The sequence below is a fragment of the Podarcis gaigeae genome (assembly GCF_964106915.1).
Source record: "Podarcis gaigeae genome assembly, chromosome: 16".
Lineage (NCBI taxonomy): Eukaryota > Metazoa > Chordata > Lepidosauria > Squamata > Lacertidae > Podarcis > Podarcis gaigeae.
In genome coordinates this window covers 40,947,246-40,971,804 of record NC_139693.1, presented here as the reverse complement: position 1 = coordinate 40,971,804, position 24,559 = coordinate 40,947,246, and the positions used below count along the sequence as shown (strand labels likewise).

The following is a 24,559-nucleotide window of genomic DNA, read 5'->3' as shown; positions in this document are numbered from 1 at the left end:
CAACCACATGGAAAGAAATAAGGAAGGACCTGGATACTTGGAACAGAATAAAACTTTATTGGTCGGGAAGAATGGCGGCAATTAAGATGAGTTTACTACCGAAATTGCTATTCCTATTCCAAAATATACCGATAATCAGGGGTACCTCAGTATTCAAAGATTGGCAGAAAATACTCTCTAAATTTATTTGGCAAGGAAAAAGGCCAAGAATTAGATTCAAATTACTTACAGATCAAAGAGATAGGGGAGGATTCATGGTTCCAAATTTAAAGTTGTATTATGAAGCCTCGTGTCTTTGTTGGGTTAAGGATTGGATTGTTATTAAAAATAAAGACCTGTTAGATCTAGAAGGATTTAATATAAGATTTGGTTGGCACGCTTACCTATGGCGTAATAAGGGAAAGGTCCATAAAGGATTTTCTAACCACATTTTTAGAGGGCCACTGCTAGAAGTGTGGGAAAGAAACAAAAAATTACTGGAACAAAATACCCCTTGGTGGTTATCGCCAATTGATATTCTGACAATAAAAAACAAACAAACATCAAAGGAGAAAGATGGACCTATGAAGATTTGCTAGTAAAAACAGAGATCGGTTAGAGGATTAGGCCATATGAAGAAATAAAGAAAAAATTGACAGGTTGGATCCAATTTCACCAAATTAATTCTATATGGACTGAAGATAAAAAGAATGGGATGAGTGAGAAAAAATCTAGATTCCAGATTGAAATATTAGAAAGTAAAACCAAACTCCTATCGAAAATGTATAGCCAGTTGCTTGAATAGGACACCAAGGATGAAGAAGTAAAGGAGGTAATGGTGAGATGGGCAATGGACTTTGGATATAACATAGAGTTTGATAAATGGAAGGCATTATGGAATAAAGGTATGAGATTCTCGGCATGCACAACACTCAGGGAGAATATGTATAAAATGATGTACAGGTGGTACATCACGCCTGTAAAATTGGAAAAAATATACAAAACTGGTGATAAATCATGCTGGAAATGTAAGATCAAGGAGGGCAATTTTTATCATATGTGGTGGTCGTGTGAGGTAATCAGAAAATTCTGGGAATCTATTTACAATGAACTAAAAAAAATCTTCAAATATACCTTCACAAAAAAACCCGAGGCCTTTCTGCTGGGGATAATTGGAGAGGAAATCAAAAAGGAAGATCAAACACTTTTTCAATACGCAACAGTGGCTGCCAGAACTCTAATAGCGCAGAATTGGAAGACATCAAAAATCCCAACTATAAACGAGTGGCAATCCAAACTATTTGATTATTTAGAATTGGCAAAAATGACACAGAAAATAAGTAACCAAAAAGGCATAAAGTTTAATAACGAATGGAATAAATTTATGGCATACATGGAAACAGAGGTAAAAAATCTAAAAATCACAGTAGGCGCGATATAACGCTTGTGACGTAAAGAGTTTTTTGAGGAAAAGAAACTGCAGATAGAAAAAAATTATAACACATTCCGAAACCGAGATGAAGGGAAGTCAATTATTGTTGTGTGATTCAGTTATTTAGTTAATGTAAGTTAATTTGTTGGTGTCTTATGTCAGGTGATGCTTTTTTGCTTTTTTTTGGTCTTCTTTACTATTATTTCCTTTTTTATGTATTTCTTTTTTGTGTGTCTGTGTTCTGTATGTTTCTTTTGTTTGCTTTAATGTATGATGTGGTATAATGAATCAAAATCAATAATAATTAAAAAAAAACAGAATAGGATCCACATGGAGGCTCCAGAGATACACTCCTAGTTGCTCAGACTGTCTTGCACCTTCCCCTTCCCTCCCTTCCCTCTGTGTCGCGCCCCTCCCTCTGTCTACAGTGAGCCCCCAGGGACCCTCTGTCTGCTATGTGGAGCAAAGGCTGGATCTGCGAGGGCGAGGAGCTGGCAGGGGGTCTCTGTGGTGAAGCTGCTAAGCCTGACTCCGGTCTTTGGTCTGGGCTGGGGCACCTGCTTGCTTCCTCCTTTTCCTCGCCCTCCAAGCTCCCAGGCTCCAGTAGCTCCCAGCTCTTTCCCTCCTCTGGGTGTGCCCGGTTGTCCACCACCAGGAGCCCAGACCCAAACCCTCTTCCTCTGCGCTTTCCTTGCATCCTGCCCCCAAATTGGCTCTGGGGAGGTCAGAAGACCCCCTCACACACACACACACATCAGCGTGCAAGCTGAAATGCTGGTCCTGATGGAACAGCTGCCACAGTACGATGCTGAGCTCCTCCTCTGCTGCCTCTTCCTCCCCACTGTGGACGCCCCTGTATCCAGTCAGGGTTTCTCAAAGGAGCTCCCTGGACACATGCAGGCTATGGAGGGACTACCCACAAGGCCTTGGTTCTCCTGAATATTTCCAGGCAGCCTGGCCTGGCCTGGCCGTGCTGCCCCCCTCCCCCGCCAGCTTGCTCACCTTCCTGCAGGTACATCACGGCTTGGGAGTAGTTCTGGAGGGCATGGTGGGTCCTGCCCAGGCTGCTGTAGGAGGCAGTTTTGGCCACCAGGTCATTCATCTGGGCCGCAATGCTCAGATGCTGCTCCTGGTAGACCACTGCTCTCTCGTAGGTGCCAAGGGACTCGTAGGTCAGGCCCAGGTTGCCGTAGGCCCGGCCCTGGCTGGCCGCATTGTGGGTCTCCTCGGCAATCTGGAGGTCCAGCTGGTGGTACTGCAGGGCCGTGTCGTATTCAGCCATCTGTTGGTAGATGCTGCCCAAGCCGCAGGCGGCGCTCCCCTCCAGGGCCGGATCCTTCATCTCCCGCGCGATGCCCAGCTGGCGCTCCAGGCAGGAGATGGCCTGCTCCGAGTTGCCCAGCTGGCTGTGCAGGGCGCCCAGCTCCCCGTAGGCCTGGGCCTTGTCAAACGCCTCCCCGAGCTCGTGAGCCACCACCAGCCTCTTCTCAAAGCACACCAGGGCCTGCTGCAAGCTCCCCATTGCCCTGGGGGAGGGGGGATACAGCCAGCATTACTCTCACTAGGGCTTTGGGAAGGAAGCTGCCGGGGGCAGGCGGCTTCTGTGCCAGCCTCCTCCCACCCACCACTGAGCCCTGAAGTCCACCCCTTGGGCTCCATGGCAATGGAGGAAGGCAGCCCCTTTCTTTCTATGGGACAGAGCCGGGACCTCCATCCCCCCTCTGGAAAGGCCACATCACCGCCCAGAGCATTTCCCCCTCCCCTGACCCCTAACTGGGGAGCTGCTCATGCATCCCTTGGGACTCCCCTCCCCGCTGCCTCCGCCTTACCTGTGCCCATTGCCCAGGCCCCGGTAGGCCTTGACCTGGTCCTGCACACGGTCCAGGCTCTGTGCCACGGACAGGTACTGCTCATAGTATTTGACGGCCTCCTCAAAGTCGCCCAGGGCCTCGTAGCAGTCGCCCAGGCTCCCAAAGGCCCTTCCCCGGTCCAGCATGGCCTCCGTGCCACTCAGCTGCTGCAGGGTGGCCAGCTGCTGCTCAAAGTAGCCGATGGCCTCCTCCATGGCGCCCATGTTCATCTTGGTGATGCCCATGTTGCCGTAGACCTGGGCCTCAATGCCGGGGTCCTTCAGCTTCTGCCCCAGCTCCAGCTGCTCCTCGTAGCACTTGAAGGCCATGGTGAACTTGCCCAGGGCCATGTAGACAGCGGCCAGGTGCCCGTGTGCGCGGCACTCGCCCAGGGCCTCGCCCAGCTCCTGGTATACCTCCAGTTCCTGCGTGTGGTAGCCCAGGGCCTTGTCGTGCTTCTGCAGCAGGCGGTAGGCCGAGCCCAGGGCTGCGTAGGCGCTGGCCTCCAGCCTCCGGTCCGTGGCCTGGTGCGCCAGGCTCAGCTGCTGCTCGTAGAACTTGACGGCACCAGCCACGTCCTTCTTGCAGATGGAGAGGTCGCCCAGGTTGCCCAGCGCCCGGAACTTGGCCTGGGCATTGCTGAGCGACTGGGCCAGGGACAGGAGGTACTTCTGGCACTCCTCAGCCTTGCCAAAGCAGGCCAGTGCCTTGAAGGCCAGGCCCAGGTTGCAGTAGGCTTTGGCCTGGCTCAGCTTGTCATGCAGGTCCTTGGCGAGGGCCAGGTCTTGCTCGTAGTACTTGACGGCCTCCTCATAGTTGCCCAGACAGTAATGGGCATAGCCCAGGTTGTGGCACACCTTGCCCTCCCCCTCCATGTCCTGCAGCTCCGGGGACAGCTGCAGGTACTGCTCATAGTAGGGGGCTGCCTGGGCAAACTCCCCCCGGGAGCAGTGGAAGTTCCCCAGGTTGCCCAGGGCCCGGGCTTCGCTCTGGATGTCCCGCAGCTCCCGGGCGATGTTGAGGTGGTTCTGGTAGTGCTGCAGGGCCCGGTCGTGGGCACCCAGGGCTTGGTAGGCCACCGCCAGGTTGCCGTGGGTGGAGGCCTGGGAGGCTCGGTCGTTCACCTCCATGGAGATCTGCAGCTCCTGCCGGTGGTACTTGACCGCCTGGTCAAAGAGGCCCAGGGCATTGTAGGCGTTGCCCATATTCCCGTAGGCCCGACCCTGCGCCGCGTAGTCGTTCAGCTCCTGCGCAATGGAAAGGTGGACCTTGTGCAGCTTCAAGGCCGCCTCGTAGTCGCCCTTCATCTGATGGATGATCCCTGCCAGGAAGGAGCACAAACAGGCTGGCAAAGTTGCTTTTGTAGGCCAGCACAGCAGCTAGAGGACTCTGGGCACCAAAATGGAAAACCCCAGAAATCCCAACCAAGGAGGAAGCTCAAGCTACTCTAGCTACTGGAGTGCTCAGTCTATAGAAGAAGACAATACAGCCACATAAAATTTCAAGCAGGTATTGACTTACGAGCAATGGAAAGAAAACAGAAAAGATTGTAATATAGGATTCCGGTAAATAGACAGGCAGGAGGGAACCAGAGAGAGAATTAGACCATCACAGAATAAAGGATGGAAAGTCACCAAGGTAAATAAATAAATTTTGATGTAAATTGTATGCCATTTGATCTAATCAATGTAAAATAATAAATATATTTTCCAAACCAAGAGAAAAGAGTGCAGGTGGGCTCACAGGCTGGGAGCCTCCCTGAACAGCAGGGAAGCACAACCATGAGAGGTGCTGGGCCTTCCTTCCTTGGAGGTTTCTAAGCAGAGGTTGGATGGCCATCTGTCGGGGATGCTTTAGGCCAGGGGGAATTGCAGGGGGTGGACTAGATGATAGCCAGGGTCCCCTTCCAGCTCCATGATTCCATGATTCTAGGTCTGTTTTTAAATTCCAGGGAACCCCAAACCCTCCTTAGAAACATCCCAAACTAGGTGCTCCTCTGCCAGCAAATCTGGAAAATTCTGCACACATCCAGAACCTGGTGCTGAGCAGCAGAGGGGGCTGGGGGGGGCCTGAAAAGGTCTGATGTGTTCCATGGCTGCCCAGAGACACTCCCCTGCTCCTGCCCCACGCCCAACCCATGGCTGGTGCTGTTGTCTGGAGAAGGGAAGGAGCAGCCGAGGGTCTCTCTCCTCTCTCTCTTGTTCCTGGTCTTCTACAGATGTGAGGATGAGGGGCCACCTCCTTTCTAATTCCCCAGCTGGCACATGCCAATTTCATGCAAATCTGCATCAGTCCTTGAAGTGCCTGTCAAATGGAGCCCCCACATCACAGACCAAGCTCAACAAGCCCCCCCCCCCCCGAGGAGCCTTCTGGACAGCCCCACATTGCCCGCCTCCTTATTTTCTGAGGGAGCATCGCTCCCTCCTGCCACCACCTCTGCCCCACAGGGCCCCCTCCTCCTGACTGGGCTGGGGTCAGGCAGAAAGGCAGAAGCAGCTCACCCAGGTTGGAGGAGGCGCGCCCCTGGGCGGCTCGATCCTGCAGGCTCTCGGCGATGCTGAGCTGCTCCCCGTGGTACTGCTTGGCCCGCTCCAGGTCCTGCATGCAGCGGGCAGCGTGGCCCAGGCCGGCGTAGGCACGCATCTCGATGGACTTCTCCTCCAGCTCCTGTGCCAGCTCCAAAACGTGGTTGTGGTAAGACATGGCCTTGTCAAAGTTTCGGCGGTAGTGGTAAGCGCTGCCCAGGTTGCTGTAGGCACGGGCTTCCTCCCGCCGGCAGCCCAGGGCCTTGGCGATGTCCAGGTGCTGCTCGTGGCACTGCACGGCGTTCTCGAAGTCGCCCATGGCAATGTAGACGGCCCCCATGTTGCCCAGCTCCCGGGCCTCGGAGAGATCGTCCTTCCCTTGCTTGGCCAGGAGCACGCACTGCTTATGGCTGGCCAAGGCGTTGGGGTAGTCCCCAATGGCCGTGTAGACGTGGCCCAGGCTGCTGAGGGCCGAGGAGGCTGCCTGCAGGGGAGAGGCAGAGGGAGCAGAGAAAGGGGTGAGCCCCACAGAACCACCAGGGCTGGCTCCCTGCCCTCCAAACAGCCCTCGCAAGCCCATCGCAGGGCCAGGAGACAAGGCATGCTGCGGGAAGCTCTTCACAAGCCCATGGAGAGGGCAGCAACTGGGGCGCTGTGCTGCTCCCCTGGCACACATGCACAAAGCCACAGCAGGCCTCCCTTTCTTTCTGTTATCATGGCTAACAAAGCCTCCCGGCTTGGCTGCACTTGGGCAAAGAGGCACCACGTCGCATTCCTGTGCGAAGGACAAACTAGCCCAGCTCTGCTTCTGCAACTGGCGGAACATGCAAATGAGAGACTTCGTGCGAGGAGAGCCAGTGGCAACCCACGCCTGAGGGAAGACCACACACAGCCCTGCAGACATGCCCCCCCCCCAAGGACTTGCAAGCGAGTCAGCAACTTCATGGGCTCTCCAGTTGCTTTGTTTTTTGACAGAAGGCGCTGGCGGAGGCAGCTCCCGAGTTGTCAAAGGTGACTCAGAACTGAACCCCCCTGGCCAGTCAAGGCTGTCGCTGTCAGCGGCACGGCTGTGCCTCCCCCCTGGCACAGAGCCCCATGTGCCAAAAGGAGTCAAGGCCCAGCCATCCAGGCCACCCCCTGGGGGAAAGTCCCTGGGACAGCCAACAGTGGCGAGGTGCATCTCACGGAGCCCTGGGGGGAGGAGGTGGACCTCTTCTCACCAGGGGAATGTTTATTTATTCCATTTATAAAACATTTGTATACCACTATTCATAAAAATATATACTGATAGCAGCTTATAACAAACCTGCCTAAATACAATAAAAACCATGCAAACATTTAAAAGCAGAGATCAGCTATCATAGACAGGCATTTTCTTAATTTCCTGCATTACAGAATCCCTGCCAAGCCCAGAAGAGGCCGCCTTAGCCAGCTGGGCAGAAGGGTCAGATTTTTCACCCTGGAGCAAGACCCACCCAATGGTTTGCAAGCCGGGGCTGTCCTGGGTGCTGGTGAGACTGAAGGCCAAGAGCAGAGGGCAGGGAGCCTCTGGCACACCCTGCAGCGCATGGGCCTGCAACTGACTCCATGTGCCCTTAGAGAAAGCATGGCTCTTGCCGGGCAACCCTCTGCGGGGCGCTCTCTCTTGGCACTCGCTCCTCTGGGAAGAAAAGGTGCCCCCAGAAGCCCTCCCACCCTGAGGCCGCGCCAGCCTCCATTTCCCTCCACCCCTCGGAAGAGAAAAGGGGGAGGAAGGCAGGAAGGGGCTGGTGGGGCAAAGGGGCCTGTCCACGCCCAGGTGTGCCCTTGGAGAGGCTGGTGTCTCTGCTTCATCAGTGGCCTCCCTCCGGCATCAACCTCATCCCCCTCCCTTTATCATGTCAGCCCGCACACAGGGGGGAAATCCAGAAGGAGGGGGAGGAACCCACTTCAGATCTGCTCCAATCCTGAGGGATGGGAGGGGGGATGCTGTGCAGCGCTGCTGTGCAGTGTCCTGAATCACACACACCGCCTCCACACCCCCTTGGCCATGCAACTGACTGTGAACGGGTTGTTTCTTTAAAAATAAATAAATAAAACCCTGCTTCCTGCAAATTAATCATTCAAAGCAAGCTGTTTCCTTGAGGAGCAGGAAGGGGAAGCCAGCTCCGTCCACTGCAACCACCCTCAGCCCACCCCCAAATCAGAGGTGAGTGGAGCGGGGAGGGGAGAGCCCAGGGAGCAGCTTTTAGCCTTGCCAGATCTGGTCCTGCTCAGACAGCCTGGGGTTTTTTTGGGGGGGGGGGACAGAATGGGGAGAGGGGGCGGCTAAGCAGACACTGCCAGGAAGGAGCCAAAATGGCAACACCTGGGGCTGTGAATGGGAACTGGAGGCTCACAGTTCAGCGATTCAACTGCCGTGTGGATGAGCACCCCATGCCCTACAAAAAAAGGTCTCAAGAGCAAATGCTTCCTTGGAGTGTCCCCTCCACACACACTGAATTTTGCCGAAATGCCTAACGCCACCGTGCCCTGAGATTTCATTTCCTGGTCTGGCTCACCAACTTGCTGACCATCTTCAACCTGTCACCACAAACAGAGAGTGAAATAATGAAGATGCAGGGAGAGTGTCCCCCGCCCCCGCCCCCGCCGCCAGCCAGCAGGGGAGTAAGCTGCAGAGATTAGCGCATGATGGATGCACTTCTGATTGCTCCCTTTGGGGGGCTGAGCACAGCTCTCTCGCCACTCATTCCTTCCTCCATAGCTCCACGCAGCGCAAAGGGAACCCAGAGTTCTTCCTCCTGGCAGCCCAGACAGAAACCCAACTGGGGAAGCCATGGGGGCAAAGGCAATGGTGAGCGCCTCCCTCTGCAAGGCCTAGGCCTAGAGAAAGGGGATTCTCTAGGCAGGGACCCTTGTCATTGGGCTGGAATGCAGCAGGCGGCAAATCCGCTCCCCACAGGGTTGACCACAAGGCGGCAGGCCGGCCGGCCTCTGGCACCTGCAGGCTAGCCTGGGGAGGCCATCACTTCCCCAGCCCCCCGCTCTGTCTTCTCACAGGGGAAGTGCAGAAGAGCCCTGGAGGCCTCCTTCCTCAGCTGTGGTGGTATAAAGGGGGAGCCATTCAGACCTCACACAAGGAAATTTATGTGGTCACCAAGAGGCCAAGAGAATTTCCCAGGAGTTTCTCTCCTTTTGAATTTTCAGCCAATGCTGAAGGGAGATGGGGGTGGCAGCCTGGATCCTTCGGTCATTCCATCCTTCTCTCTGTATTTTATTTACAGCAAAATGTCACTGGAGCGAGAAGCTCCCTCTTAAAAATTCTGAGCATTTGAGGTCTCAGAAGTGTTTGGCACCCCCCAGAGAAGCTGGCTGTGGGACAGCCACACACAGCTGGTTCTTTTCTGCCACATGCCCCCAGTAAAGGCCCATGCCAACTGGGAAGAGACACATTCACCGCCAAGGCTCACCCCCCCGAAACACACCCCAATTCTGCAGAGGTGGTAGGTGGCAACCTCGCCCACTGGTGCCAGCACTCCCCTGAAACAGCTGCCTTGGCAAGCGTCAGAGAGGCGACTCAGAGGAATGCCATAACTTTCAAGAGAAAGGAAACGAGCAGCCTGCATCACGTCCCCAGAGAGCAGCGGGAGGCCGAGTAGCAAAGCAGAGGGATCCAGAGAGAAAAGGCCCCGGATCATCACTAGCCAGGAGGCTCAGGCCTCCTCCCAAGGAGCAAGAGAAGAGCAGGTTGCTCCACCACAGCGGCAGAGCAATTAGGCGGCTGCCAAACTCTGGTGCCATTCGTCAGGCTCTCCAGCCTTCCCCCATGATTAATGTGCAACACGATGGCCAGACAATGGAGGGGAGAGAGCAGGATTTGTGGGGAGACAGCTGAGCCGAAACAAACAAAGCCCTCCTTCCCTTCAAAATTCAGGGGGCTTCTCTTCCAGCACAAGGCAAGCATGGCAACATCAGACCCCGCCTCCCTCCCCCCAGCACCATGGCCACACAATCCGTGTGGGGCCCAGCAAGGAAGGGGGCTGGGGGGAGAGGGTGAGGGGGCCACCGCTGCCACCCGCTCCAAGCTGCTGCAGGATGCCCCTGCCTTCGTAGGCCAAAGCTCCACCCAAAGGCATCGCAGGCACTGAGAAATGCCCTTGTCCCTCGGACAAAGACGCCATCGAGACTGCAAGGCAGAGAAGTGAGCCCTGCTTGAGATCCAAGCCCTTTTGCCTAACAAGACCAAAGAGGGTGAGACAGTCAATGTCCTCTGGCAGGTGAGCACCTGGCTCTCACAGCCCTTTGCCCAGAGGCAGCCATCGTCTTCCCCTCAAGGGCCCGGTCCTGCTCCATCCAGACAGGCCTGTGCAGCAGCCAGGGCCCCTCCTCTGCCGCCCGCTTCCAAGTAACCCCCTATCTCCGCAGAGCCAGGCTCCGATTCCATCTCACTCTCTTTGCTATTATTAAAAGCAGGGCATCCTGGAATCGGAGGCATCCAAAGTAAGGTTACCAGACATCCCCCTTTCCCAGGGACAGTCCCCGGATTTGCAAATCAGTCCCCTGACAAAATCATTCCTATTGAAGTTGAAAAGTGTCCCCAGATTCATTGAAAAAAATCTGGTAACCTTAGAAAGGCCTGAGAGCTGGGAGAGCTGATTATGTTGCAGCATTTCTGTGGTCTCCGCAGCCACTGTGAGGCAAAGGTTCCAGCGATCTGAATGCTTTGTTTCTGCCACCTCTGGACTCCTGTAGCAGCCAAAGAACACTTCCAAGATAATGGGAAGGGGCATCATTAAGAGCCACCCCCGCCACAGGCCAGTCCTACTCCACCCCCCCCCCCCCGATGGAAGCAAGAGTGCTGAGGGGCAGAGGGGGCCATGCCGTCGCCCGCTCCTCTCACAGGGCTTGCCTCGCTGATTTCCAGCAACTCTGGGCTCAGAGACTCTCTGATCCCAAAGGAAGCTGGCACAGAGCCGTTCCCTTCCTGCTCCCTTTGCTCATTCTGTGGGTAAGGGTGGCCTCCAAACCAGCTTGCCCGCTGCTGGTGGGACCCAGAGCCCTCCGGAAACCTCTTCCACATGGCAGAGGCTGCCCAGCAAAAGGCTCTTCCGGGAGGAGCTTGGCCAGCGTTCAAGCTGTGCTTCTTCCTATTCCGGGTGACCATTACCTCATTCCAGGCCAGCCCAGAACAAGCCCTTCTGTTGGAATTCACATCAGCACCGTTGCAACATTGTAAGAGTCTGCGTGTTACAGAGAAGTCTGCAGAGGGGGCCAAGAAAAACAGCTGTGCATTCAGAGGAAGCCCTGTGGTCAGGGTGATGTCATCAGAAAGCGCCAAAGCAATTTCCTGTGGTTACATCCACAGGAAATCCAAGAGGCTCGGGGTTCTCACAATCCAAGTAGCCGTTTGTTGTCAATAGCTGCTAATTATGTGCCCAGATGGGCCATAAATGGAAAAAATATTGTGAACAAGCAGAATCCAGATCCACCGGCCTGCACCAAGCCCAAGCAAGCTGGAGATGCACAAAACACCCATTTCCCCCGCCCTCCCCCCCCACAGGCAGTGGGGCGAAGCTGTGCCGTTTGCCAAAGGCAGCTCCCCGTGTTGATCCTGGCTTGCTCAGTCACGGTGCCGGGCAGCCAGCCTCCTCTTGTACAGACACAAGCAGTCAGACTTTCCACTGCTGGCCTGCGCCTGGTCTCCACCCCTGCAAGGATACTTTCCCAGCACCCAAAGGCAGCTGTTCTCCCATGTCCCAAAGCCATTCGGTGAGCGAGGGATTTGTGGCTGGCTCTTAGAAACACAATTCAGAGTCCCCACCCCAGATCCAAAGGCCAGACGTGCCCACTGGGCCCCTTCAGAATCTGCTCTGTTGGCATGGCTCATACATAGGGTGTATTCCAGGGCGACACCCCCAGGCCCTACCATGTCAGCCGCCTCTAAGCTGGCAGAAAGAAGCAGCAGAGACAGCTGAGCCCAGAAGAGCTGCCTCCCTGGAAGTGCAGGACACCCCCAGCCCAGCCAGCACAAACTGCTCCCCCCAGACCCACCTACCTCTCTGTCCTTGAGTTTCATGGCAAGCATCAGCTGATGTCTGTGGTTTGTCAAGGCCTCCCGGTAATTTCCTTTGGAGAAGAATGCAGAGCCCAAATTGCCGTGAGCTCGGCATTCACCCATCTGGTCACCTGGATGGCAAGCAAGCAGAAACACAAGAGTGAGGAGTAGCCAGAGAGAGACATTTATGCAAATGCATGCAAATTCACATCTAATACCCATGCTCATCTCTTCTCACAGCAAACACACACCCCAGCAACCAGGTGTCTTTCGCTTTCTCCCAGCCCAAATGCCACAAGAGAGGTGATCTGCCTGGAGACAAGCGGCACCCCTTCAATGCTCCCCTGCCTGGCCACTACACTTTCAAAGCTAACTGCTGTGTAGGGTGTAGAGGCACAAAGAGGATGCCCCACCGCTTGAGGAGGGGGGCAGCTGTTCCTCACCCCGCTCTCTAGAGACTACAGATTCCGAGGCAGAGGCCGGGTCCTTGGCTGCTCCAGAAAATGAGCCACCCTTTCCACACAAGAATGAGCATGGATCCAGCCTCCTTGCAGTGTGGGGGGCTATGGAGCAAAGACCCCCTGCAGCCCTCTGAGGGCCTGCTGACACCCCAAGAGAGACCCGGTCGTCACCACCTGCTTCTATGCTGCTGAACATGCCATCCTCCTCCTCCTCCTCCTCCTCCTCCCGCTTGCCCTCTAAGTCGGGATGGGTGGTCCAAACGGCTACCTAAAGTCTTGGCCACGTCCAAGTCCTGCTGCATGTAGCCCGCACTCTTCTCGGTGTTGCCCAGGGACCAGTAGGCGCTGCTCAGGGCTGAGAAGACAGAGCCCCTCAGTTTCAGGCTGCATGTCCCAATCTTCAAGGCCGCTTCCAGGACCACCACCGAGGCCCCGTGGTGGCCGGCCGTCAGCAGCTCCTGGCCAACCACAGAGACCACCACAAAAGGGCTCTTGTCCAGCTTCATCTTCTGCAGCTGCTGGTAGGTTGGCTCCAGGGACTCTGCAAGAGGAAGGGAGACAGGCTTGGAGAAGCAAACACACCCACCAAGGACAGCTGCAGCTGAGGGAAGACTGAGGAGTCTCAGGTTCACACCTGATTCCCAAGAATCCTGAGGCCTTTCTGTTAGGTATAACTGGTCCAGAGCTGCCAAAGGAATTAATTTGTTTACGTATTCTACAACGGTGGCAGGAATAGTCTACGTACAAAAATGGAAAGAAGAACTCCCAACCAAAGAAGAACTGCTCGTGAAGATTTTGGAATATGCTGAGATGGCTATACTAACTGTGAGAATTAAAGAACAAAATGAGGGGGAAAGTCTTGAAGAATGGAAATATTTGGGGAAATATTTGGGGGGAAATACCATGGTTTGGAAGAAATGGATTTGCAAGCCAACTTAGTTAGACCTTCCCTCACCCAGTGGACCAAGATTGGGCTGTGGCCTGGATGTTCCCCACCTCTGATTTTTAGGAAAAGGCCGTGATTCTGAGGCAGAACATCTGCTCTGCCTACAGAAGGCCCCAGATTCAATCCCCAGCAGCATTCCAGGTAGAGTCATAGCATGGGAGAGTTGGAAGGGACTCCTAGCAGTACTAGGCCAGGCCTGGGCAGAGTGAAAACCCTCCATCCACAGCAGGAACACACCTGAGAGGCTCCCCAATCATAGAGATGGTCAGAAGACTTCATTTCAACCTCTCTTCAGGGCATCACCACTCAACTCACAAAGAAGGAGGTGGCTGGTGCAAGAGAATATGGAAGGAGGGCAAAAGGACTATTGGGGAGGTGGGAAAACAACCGTGGTAGCCTGGCAGTGCCCCGCATGTCTCAATGCAAAAGGGAGCCCCTTAGGTGGCCGCACTTGTCATCCATGAAGCTGACAACACGGGGGGGAGGAGGCTGCCCCTACCGACTGCGCTGGGTCCTTGTTTGCATTGGCAAGCACAGTTCCCAAGTTCTGCTGGGGCAAAACACAGGGGAAGCGAGGAAGCGAGCAAGCGTGAACCCGTGGGACCTTCCGCATGACACAGTGCAGCCGGCGCTGGGCAGGAATCCCAGGGGCCCTCACTCACCTCGCATGGGAGACTTCATGGCGGCTTCCACCATCCCCACCAGCAGCTGCAGACTCTTGGGATCTTGAGCCAAGCCAGAGGCAAAGGCTGCCAGGGCATCGGCATGGCGCCCAAGGTACTGGAGGGCAACACCCTGTCGGAAGTAGGCCTGCAACAACACAAGGCAAAGGTCAGCAGGGAGCAGCCCAGGAGGCTCAGGGGAAGAGCAGCCTCCTAACGCTCCCAACTACACTCCCCAGCATTCCTTGGGGGAGGCCAGGGCGGCTTAAAGGGGCATGATGCTGCCTTAAGCTGCCTTAAGCATTCAGACGGGGCCCTCACCTCATGGGAACGCCATCACGAAAGGCCATTCCATCATGTTTTGTGCTGATTTCCATGCTTAAACTTTGTACATTTACTTAACATCAGATACACACTTATTAAATGTGAAATGTGTGTCTCTCACAAGGGTTTCAGCACATTCATCCACAAAGCAGGCGTAATCTTTTACATGAAATAGTATTTCTATGAACAGAGTTTGCGGCATTTCCCAAGCTGCTTCTATAGTAGCCTGGATGCAAGGCATGTGGCAGGATGCTCTTGCGCTCTCTCGCTCTCTCTCTCTCTCTCTCTCTCTCTCTCTCTCTCTCACACACACACACACACACACACGTCTTTGTTGTTACCCAAGTGGAACAGATTTGCAATTAACACCCAAAGTGGCTGTCCATTAGGGCATTCAGGCTTGCTCAGGAGCCAGTCCACGGAGGCAGAGATTAAGAAAAATCAGAAATGACACGGGAAATTTATAGACATGAATTTTTAATCTCTTTTCCATTAGCAAGCGTTGATTGTAGAACCATTTTTAATGAATTGGATGGAAGCAGAATTCATTTCATTAACCTTTAGCATAAATGTGTTATTATTGAACCAAACAGGCCACTGTAGTACAAATCCAGCAGCAGAGCAATTAGATTAGGGCCAGAGGCTTTGACTCGTGAGGAGGCCGGATGGAGGGTGCCAAGGAGCTCACCCAGCCCAGGCTCCAGACCCCTTTGCTGGACCCAAACTGAGCTCACCACCCAAGAGAAGGGCTGAGGACCCTGGCAGAGACAGCTGGTGTGGAGTCTGTGGGCTGCTCAAAGCGCTGCCACACACAGCGTGGAAGACATCTTGGGGCAGGAAAGGGGCACTGCCCCCAGCACAGAGAAGGGAATCAGCTGACCCAGCTCAGCCACATGCTACCCAAACACCCCACCTGCCAATGTCAGCGCGGGTGGGCTGGGCCCAGGCACACCCAAGACCCTAAAAGGCAGCAAATCCCCCAACTCTCCAGCCTTGAGGTGTCACAAAAGATCACCCACCAGGCATGATTTGACCCCATCCTGTGCCCGATACTGGCAGGGGGGCCAGGACGCAGAGTCACCCACAGTGGAAGCAAAGGGCACCAAGCAGGCAGCGCAGTGGCGGACACAGCCCAGCTTCCTGCCAGCAAGGCATGCCTTGTGAGGACGCAGGAGGAAGATCAGGCCGTCCAGGAATAGCAAGATGGCTCTCCCCAACCCTCCAGGAACAGGCGGTGCGGCCGGGGTGACTCAGGCCTCTTTCCCTGGAGCAGAGCTGGTTCGGAAGGGCCCCAGCCCCTGTCTTTGGCTCCAGCAGCAGGAAGGGGACGGGAGAAGAGAATCTCTGCAAGGTGCCTCGCCTTTTGGAAGCACACAAAGCCCAGGAGCCCTTGCCAAGGGGGCCGCCCTCTTGGGCCTCCTTGGCGCTTGGTGGTTCCTTCTCCTTGCCAGCCTCCCGGTCTGACTGGGAGGAAAGGCGTTTGCAGCAGCAACTGCTGGGCATCAGGCAGAGGGAGCCCAGAGGGAAGAGCGGCCCCTCAGCAGCCGCCCACAAGAAAGGGAGCCAAGCTGCAAAACAAAGGGGCGGGGGGAGGGAACACACGCCCCTGGGCACCCCCCTCTCACCATGGGGCCACAAGCGGCAGCAGGAGTCCCCACCAGAGGCCGCTCATCCTGGCAACCATCACTGCATCTTGAGGGAGCGCAGAGAATTTCGTCTCCGCACCCCATCTGGCTCCCCAACTGCGACAACCTTTCTTCACGGGGAGCTACACCAACCCCAGGACCCCCCATGCTGCCCCTTCCAGAACCTTTTCCAGCTCCACAACATCCTTCCTGAGGTGAGGCGACCAGAACTGTATGTTGTATGTATTCTAAATAGATTTGCACAATGGCACTTTTATTTCCCATTCCTTTCTTACGGATCCCTGGCGGGCATTCGCCTTTGGCACAGCTGCCGCATGCGGGGTCAATGTCTTCACTGAGCTCTCCGCTGTGGCCTGCAAGGTCCTCTTCCTGGCCAGGCTCTGCCAGTTCTCATAGGGGGGCTGGTGGAAGGGACCTGATTCCAGCCAGGCCATTTTGCCATCTAGCCTGCATTGTCTACTCCACCTGGCAGAAGGGCTCGTCGACTCCCATACGACTGGGAAACACCAAAGACAGGCGCAGAATCTGGGCTAGCAGCCCCCCCCCCCGAGAGTGCCCAATTTGGGCTAGTGGAAAGCGCCCCTTCTCCACCACAGCTTCCAGGCCAGACCCACCAGCCAGGCTGGCAGTGGGACCAGGAGGAATCCCCTTTTGCCCCAAAGCCTCTCACAATGTCAGAGTTTCACGTAGGTAAGAGTTTCCAAAGTTTCACTGTTCTTGTGGCACGAGAGCCTTTTGCAGGAGCCACCAGGATTTAATCTGGGGCCTCCAGACATGGAGAGTCGCCAGCTGTGCTGCATGATGGGCAGTGCCTTGACACTGGAAATCGAAAGGGTTCTCTTGTGGCGGGGGGGGGGTCCCAAAGAGCAGCAGCCCCTCCCAGAATCTGCTTTCTACTCCCCTTCCGCAACCATCAGGAGCATCTGCTGCAGCTGCAAAAGGGGCCTCCCGCTACCTGCCTGCTGCTCATTGATCCCAAGGGGGGAGCAAAAACCCCTCGTCCCCCTGTGAGCGGTGCCTTCCCTCCCTTTGGGAAGCAGGGGGGCTGTGGCCACAGCAGCTTAATTGGTGGCAAGAAGGTGACCAGATTACAGGGTTAATCCTGGCAGGAGCCAAGTATAGTTGGCTGCAAAGTGATTGTAGAGCAGAGGCTTAGAAGCTGCAGCTCCCTGCGGAATAAGCTCCACACAAGAAGGTAATGGAACGGATTCAGGGCCCAGCCTCTTCATTAGCATTCACCCTGTAATTTTGTCATGAAAACTGCGCTAGCAGAGTGTGGATCATTTGCATTACAAATTGCTGGCCAATTTGTAAGCAGGCAATGGAGAAGGCAATGCATTGCCAGTACCATACAAAGACAGTCTCAAACCAGTAAGGATTGCTGCAGAGCTTGGAGGGGGAAGAAAAGGCACACAGCTCTGAGGAGCTGCTTCCACCATGCAGGGCCTGCACAGCGAACACCGTGCAATCCAGCCCCTTGCACCGGCTTTGTTCAGCGCTCCTCTGCCGGCTGATGGACGCAAGCCCCACACCTGATACGGTCAAGGTGCATCGCCAGAGAAGAGGACCTGCAGCAGACACTGGGGCCACCCTCTGTGCTGAGCCTTCCTCCTCTGGGTGCAGCACTCCCTGCCATGAAGGGCCAGGCTGCCACTGCAGTGCTATAGTTGGCTCAGGCCTTCGCTCCCCGCTTTCCTGGGGCCAACTCCTCCTCCTTTTCCAGCTTCCAGGTGCTTTAGCTGGGTTGGCTGCTTTGCCTGTGTGTGCCCTGACCAGACACACCTGGAGGTCTCCTTGCTTCGACTTAGGAGCCCTTGCTATGCCTCTTGGGGAGGGTCCTGGAGAGGAAGGGGCACACTTGCCTCACATGTGCCGGAACATGCCCTGTTGTGGGTCTGAGGCTGGCAAATGCTAGGAAGAGGCTGCGGGAGGCCCTTCCCTCAAGGCTCAGTCCAGCCACCCATTTCCATGCAGAACAGAAATTGCATTCTGTTTGCAAAGAGCCTTGGGGTGGACCAACCTTGCCTGTCACTCATGGTGGGTATCTCAGAATCTCAAGTAAAATGTCAGTCCTGCTGGACTAAACACTGAACCATCGTGGTGTTTCCATCAGACAAAGAGGAGGAGAGGGCAGAGGAAAAACCAAAACATCTCTCTGAAGCACTTAATGGTCCAAAAAGCATACAGCCCCACCCCCTGCTTGGCGCACCCCCACATTCCCACCCATTTCTCACTTCCCTTTCCACAGGTGCTCTTCACAGCTCAGAGCCCTTGCGGTTTGACGTTTGCTCCAATTCAGCAGCGGATTCCACCAGAGGGGACGTGGCGGGGCAAATGGAAGTGTGGGTAAGCCCCAAGTGTGAGATCCTGGTCAGGGACCAACAACCAAGCACCTCAAAGGCTGTCGCTTCCTGCTGCAAGCCTTCCAGAGGGTTTTCCTGCAAGGGACAGGCAGGAGGCCCACGGACCCGACCGCAGCTGCAGCTGTTTTGCTGTGGCAGAAATAAAAATTGGGCAGCCAAGTACATAATTCCTGCTCAACAGCGTCAGCAAGATGGCCCTCTCCAAAAGGCATGGTGAAAAGCCTTTGGGTGCTTATTATTCCATCTCAAGAGAGCCACCCTGTCTGCCTTTTTAAGAATAAGCCAGCAGCCGAATGCCTGAAAGCAAATCTTTGGAGTTTCCAGTGAAGGAAAAACAAAGGAGGCCTGCTTCAGAGAAGGAAGTCTGGCTTCAAAAGCCACAACATCTTTTACTCTAATTAACATCTTTCTTCCTGGTTGCCTCCTTGCAAGGAGTGATTAAAGATTTCTTCTTGTCCTAAGATCAGATGCAGCCAGCAATATCTCATTCACATCCTGTGAGGATCAGTTCTGGACCCCTGTCCCCAGGTTGTCCCCTTCTTTGCCTTGATCCTCCAGGCACCCAAACACTGCTGCCCCAGAATGCAGGCACCTTTCCCAGGGCCACGTAGCTCACGCCCAATTCTGGCATGTGGTACAGAGGCCATTTCACAAGCCCTCGCACTGAAGGGAGCAGCCAAAGCTTCTGCTCATGCTGCTTCTCTCTGCCCAACCATGGCCGCACAAAATCAAGTCTGACGACTCGAGGAATCCAAAGGGAGGCAATGCCTGGCCCCAGAGACAAGGACCTGAGGCAGCCTGGGAGGCATCAGCCAGGAAGGTTAGCAAAGGGTTGTGGGGTGCCGACCCTCAAAGGCATCACAATCAGTCCTGCAGGGCAGGTCTTGGCCAATCACTCTGTCTCCGCCTTCCTCCTCCTGCGGCTGAGAGGCAATCCCCTCACTACAAACACCAAGGCCCCCTGCCTGCCTGCCTCCACCACAGGGGCTCCTTACGCCCAGACCCTGCACCACGCAGCGTCTTCATGGACTCTCAAGCCTGCAGCACAAAGGGGAGGAACGCCTTCACCATGTGCTGCTTTCACTCAGCTCTCCTCCTTTATCACAAATCTCTGAAGCACCAAATAATGTGGTAGTTGCTATGGCAACTGCTTGTTTTTATTGAACTGTTCTAAAAAGGTCAAGAAACATCAGCTTGGCTGATCCTGTGCAGACCCCTCCTAGCAGAACATCTGCTTTGCTTTAGCTGCCTGCCCCAGAACAGCACACGAGTCTGCAAGAAGCCTCACCGCCCCTTGACCCGGTCCTGCAAGGGGCGACTTGCCTGGGGAGCTGCTCTGCCCACCCAAGGTCCCCTGGCTTCAGCCCCTTCAGGTGCCCAAGCCTTGGCAGGGGGTCGGCTGGGGGCTCTTTCAGGAAACCCCCGGCTGGCAGCCCTAGGGAGCGTAGACAAAATGGACAATACATCAACCAGCACAGTGACCAAAAACGGAAGCCCAACTCTTCAGGGCTGGGATAGCTCAGTTGGTAGAGCACGAGCCTCTCAATCTCAGGATCGTGGCTTCAAGCCCCACGCTGGGCAAAAGATTCCTGCATTGCAGGGGGTTGGACCAGATGACCCTCATGGGTGACCCTTTCAACTCTAAGTCCCAAACACAAGAGTCACTCTAATAGGATCAACTTTCTGTTCGCTGGTGAGACAGGACCAAGTCTTGGTCCTGCAGCAAAGGTGGGTGGTAGAACAAAAACAGCAACCCCCCCCCCCCAAACGAGGATGCACCCCTTCACCTGAGCACTGTGGATCCCTGGCCCAGCCTTTCTCCTCGGCCCTCCTGGGAGCTGCCATGTGCTGCTCCTGAGACTCATCAGAAGCCAAGTGGCAAGTGGGCCCTGGGTGCAATCCGAGGGCAACGGGACCCAGGCTGGCAAACAAATGTCTCAGGTCAGAGACACATTGGCAAGAGGCCAGAGCACACAGGGCCTCCAGATGCCACAGCTCAAACCGGCTGCTGTGGCTTCTTCACTTGCCCCCCAGTCCCAGCGCCTCCCGCAAAAGGGCTTCCATACCACTCGGGGAACTTTTTGATCGAGTGGTTTCTAAATGAAGATACTCAAGGCTGCAGGTCCTGCCGCCTGGCAGCACATCTGCGGCTCCTGCACCCAACGCCCCAGGGCACCTTCGTGTGAATAATTTGCTGCGTGCTTACAGGATAAAGGTGCACATCCATTGAGAATGAAGTCACCGCCTTGAATGGGGCTTGCTCCCAGTTAAGTGGGCACAGGGTTGCAGCCCAGACTTCGGTTTAGGATGACATGGGAGGAAAGCATGGTCCTTTCACCTGCGCGGCAGGCAGGCATTCTACAGGTTAAGCCTTTCCTCATGTGGAAACGCCATTATAGGAAAAGCTTCACCTGTACACCTTCTGTCTGTCGTAAAATTACATGTGTGGATGTACACTTCTTTTGAGGCCCTCCACTCCATCTGCAAAAGAAATCACAAATCTGCACATGACAGAAAGCGCATGCAAATCGTAGGCTAATCTGTGAGTGGGCCAGAGGGCCCGACCCACATACAGTGCACATAAGAACACAGTAAGAGTCATTGGTCAGGCCAATGGCTCATCTAGTCCAGCATCCTGTCCATCGTGGAAAAGCAGGATTTGAGCCCAAGACCTCTCTCTCCTCTTGGGGGCTTCCAGCCACTCCAACAAAATGAAGCCGAACAAAACCAGCAGGATTTCAACTGACAGCGGCAGGCCCAGTAAAAGCCTCTCCATCGACCGCCATCCCAGTGCAGACACACACACCCGTCAATACTAATTCTCCTGGCCCGCCAGGCATAAGTAATTACCTCCCAGTTCATCCTGTAAATTACAGAAGAATTCCTCATAGTTGAGCTGTCCGATGGGCATCTCTTTCGAGGGAAGGGGCACTTTCTCGGGGCAATGAATGCCCCTCTGCGGCACACCTCAATTAATTACCATATTAAAATACGCTCACATTTATATAGCAAAGAGCTTCTCAACTGATTAGCGGGGAACTGGAGAGGGTTTACTCAAATCCCCAGCCCCCAACTCCCTGCTGCCATTTGCTGCAGGTTTGAAGCCAAGAGCCTCCGATTTCTTTCTGGAGAATGGAAATAAGGACCAAGGAAAAGGAGGCAAAAGGTAGATTCCACAAAGGCTAGACCAGCTGCCTGCTCAGATGTCACCCATTCCCCCTTCCGATCTCTCTGCGACTCAAGGGTCTCTTCTTGACAGGCATAAATGTGTCTTCTGATCCCAGACAAAACTATTTCCTGGATTCTCTCTTGGAAGAGAGGTCAGGCCATCCCTCTCCTCTGCTCTGTGTCTCCTGCAAGGGCAGGACAAGGAGCCAGGGGAGAAAGAAAGAAGGAAGGAAACCCTGGCCTAATCTGCCCTGGCTCTCCCAGGTGCACCAAAAGCATTCAGAAAAGGGACAAAGACTTAGCTCCTCACCCTACACAGGAGGAAGAGGGATCAGCAGGTGGCTGCTCTAAGAGCAAGGAGCAGGAATGGTTCATGTGCGGCCATCCATCCTTTGCGCTTGGAAGGGAAAGGGAAGGCCGGCTGCACTAGGAACCAATTCTCCAAGGAGCTGAGGAAGAGGAGGCCAGCCTGCCTGAAGGGAGCCTTTGCCCTCACCCAGCAGCAGGAGAGGCAGGGAAGAGGCAAGGAGGACACCAGAGCCAGCAGGCCTGGCAATGGGCTGGAGAGGATGCTCAGCCAAGGCTCTCTTCTGTTTGCATCCCTAGACAGCAGAGGAATAGCCGAACGCCAGCCTTGGCTTGGAGACATAGCAAGTGGGGGTTGGGGGGCTGTGGGGTGGATTGTTCTGGGCCCCAAAACACATGGAGTTTGCACTGTCCTTCCCAGGGGGCTCTGAGATGGGAATAAAAGAGGGGGCTGGTGGGGAGGGGTTGCAGAAGGTTGCAACCAAGTATGTACTTCACAGATTTGCAACACACCAATTACCGTATTTTTTGCTCTATAAGACTCACTTTTTCCCTCCTAAATAGTAAGGGGAAATGTGTGTGCGTCTTATGGAGCAAATGCAGGCTGCTCAGCTATTCCAGAAGCCAGAACAGCAAGAGATATTGCTGCTTTCACTGTGCAGCGATCCCTCTTGCTGTTCTGGCTTCTGAGATTCAGAATTTTTTTTTTTCTTGTTTTCCTCCTCCAAAAACTAGGTGCATCTTGTGGTCTGGTGCGTCTTATAGAGCAAAAAATACGGTACTCATCTGCTTGCTAATTCCCTTTCTACCCCACGCAGCAGATGAAGGACTACCAGCAGCAGTCCACCCTCTCCTTTGGCATTGGGGAAGGGGGTGGCAATGCCTGGGGGTGGCAATCCACACTCTCCGGATCAGTCCCCCCTGCCTGCTGCCCTGGACCCTGAAGAAAAGGTGCTCAAGAAATGGGATTCTGGCCCTGGAGGCCAACAATCAGCTATTCATTCTCACCTGCTGAAACCTGGAACCAAAGGAGATGGGGGATCCTCTGTGACAGGAATTTTGGTTGCTGCCAATGCAGAATGACAAGATCACCCATCTTGGTGAGATGGACTTAGTTGTGCGCTCATCTGCTCCTCCCAAATGAAGAAAACAGAGATAGAGGACAGCAAGAGGCCTGCAACTTCCACGGAGATGGACGTCCCTGGAACCTTCTGTGGTGTTTGACAAACACAAGACCTTTCTTCTCTGTATGAAACATTATGCTTGCCCACATGAAGAAGGCCTTGCATGTTTCAGAGCTCATCTCTCGTGCGTGAGGAGGACCATGATCCAAGTCTTCTGCTAGGAAAGAGGTGCCTGTTTGCCAAATCTGGCTCCACCTTGGCTTTGACAGGAAATTGGCTTGTCGCCTTTTGCTCTTGCAAATTAAAATGCTTGTTTTATACAGAGCTCTTCAAGAAAGTGTCTGTGCAGAAATCACATTGCCAATCCCTCACCGGAGAAGCTTTTTGTTTCTTCCCAACTGCAGCTCCAGTTGCTGCCTTGGATGACTCTGCCATCACCAGCTAAGCCAACCTGCCTGCCTTTATCTTGTTGGCTGTCTTTAGACTTCCATTGTACTTTATAAAACATGCATTTGCCAGGTGGTTTCTAAGTATCCCTAAATCTTGTGGGCCACAGCTGAGTGGCAGAACACCTGCCTTGCATACAGAAGGTCAAAGGTTCAATCCCTGGTATTGCCAGGTAATGCTGGGAGAGCAATGCTGCCGGAAATCAGGGAGAGCTGCTGCCAGTCAGTGCAGACAAATGCTGAATTGGATGTAAGACAGCTCCCTGTGTTCCTAAATGCCAGGGCTCTGTGCAGAATTTCAGGAGTGGTCTGGGAGAAAGGAGGGGGTCCCTGAGCCCCAGGATCACACAGTAATGGCCCTCTGGCGATTCAGCCCTCACTAGCTTTAAAATCAGGGGCCCCTGCCAGCTAAAGGCTGGAGAGGGAAAACTGGCTGAGACACCTTTCGCCTCTTCTTCCTGCCCTCTTGCAATGACCTGGATACGAGCAGGAGGGAAGGAGAGCTACCTTCCTCTTGGACCAGCCTGGTCCCAGGCCCCCCCCCCCCCGCTCCCTCAACAGAGGCAGCTGCTAACATGTGGTGTGTTCTGCTCCAGAGGCAGGAATTCAGGGAAAGCCCCTGCCGCCCTGAGATCTGGCAGCTCAGAGGGCTGCATGTAGAATCCACTGCTTGCTCCACTTAGATGGTGGCCTGGAGGAGCTGGGAGCAGGATCCTTTCAGCAAGCCAAAGCACCTCCCTGCGTCCCCAAAGGCTTCTTAGTTGAGACCCCCTGAAAAGCTCCCCAAACAATCTGCCTCCCCCCACCAGAAAGAGCCTTTGACATTCTGCTCCTGCAAGCGAGACATCTCACCATGGCTTAGTGCAGTGATGGGGGGCACATGTGGCCCTCACCCCTCTCTGTCTGGCCCCTGGGACCCTCCCAGGCCACACCCCCACTAGCCTTGCTTTGCCCCTGCTCCTTGAGTGTCCTTGACTAGCTGGGATGGGTCTTTGGACACAGATAAATCTTCCTGCTTGCCTGGGGGAGGAGGGAGCATGGGCCAATCCTGGACTCCTGCACAAAGGTCACCTTCACATGTATTGCTCTGCCCACCTGTGGCCCCTGGAAAGCTGCCCAGAAGGGAATGTGGCCCTCAGGCTGAAATCGCTTCCCCACACCTGATAGGACTAACAGCGAGGAATATTTTCTAAGCACTGGTTTAATCTTCACCAAGAAAGCATGTCTGGGGAACAGCATAAGCTTAAAATAGTACAAACCGGTTTCACAGCAACAAATCCTCTCCCTGGAGCT

The 24,559-nt window shown here is 54.5% G+C and overlaps 1 protein-coding gene across 1 annotated transcript in view; it reads right to left on the bottom strand.

Moving 5' to 3' along the window:
• Nucleotides 1-24,559, bottom strand: part of TTC28 (tetratricopeptide repeat domain 28) — a gene marked incomplete at its 5' end in the record, with an annotated part of 120,188 nt that overhangs the window by 20,505 nt on the left and 75,124 nt on the right. The window contains 6 exon segments of the mRNA XM_083717842.1: nucleotides 2,414-2,937; nucleotides 3,241-4,582; nucleotides 5,763-6,270; nucleotides 11,821-11,951; nucleotides 12,550-12,822; nucleotides 13,890-14,037. Coding sequence (XP_083573968.1) covers nucleotides 2,414-2,937; nucleotides 3,241-4,582; nucleotides 5,763-6,270; nucleotides 11,821-11,951; nucleotides 12,550-12,822; nucleotides 13,890-14,037 — 2,926 coding nt within the window.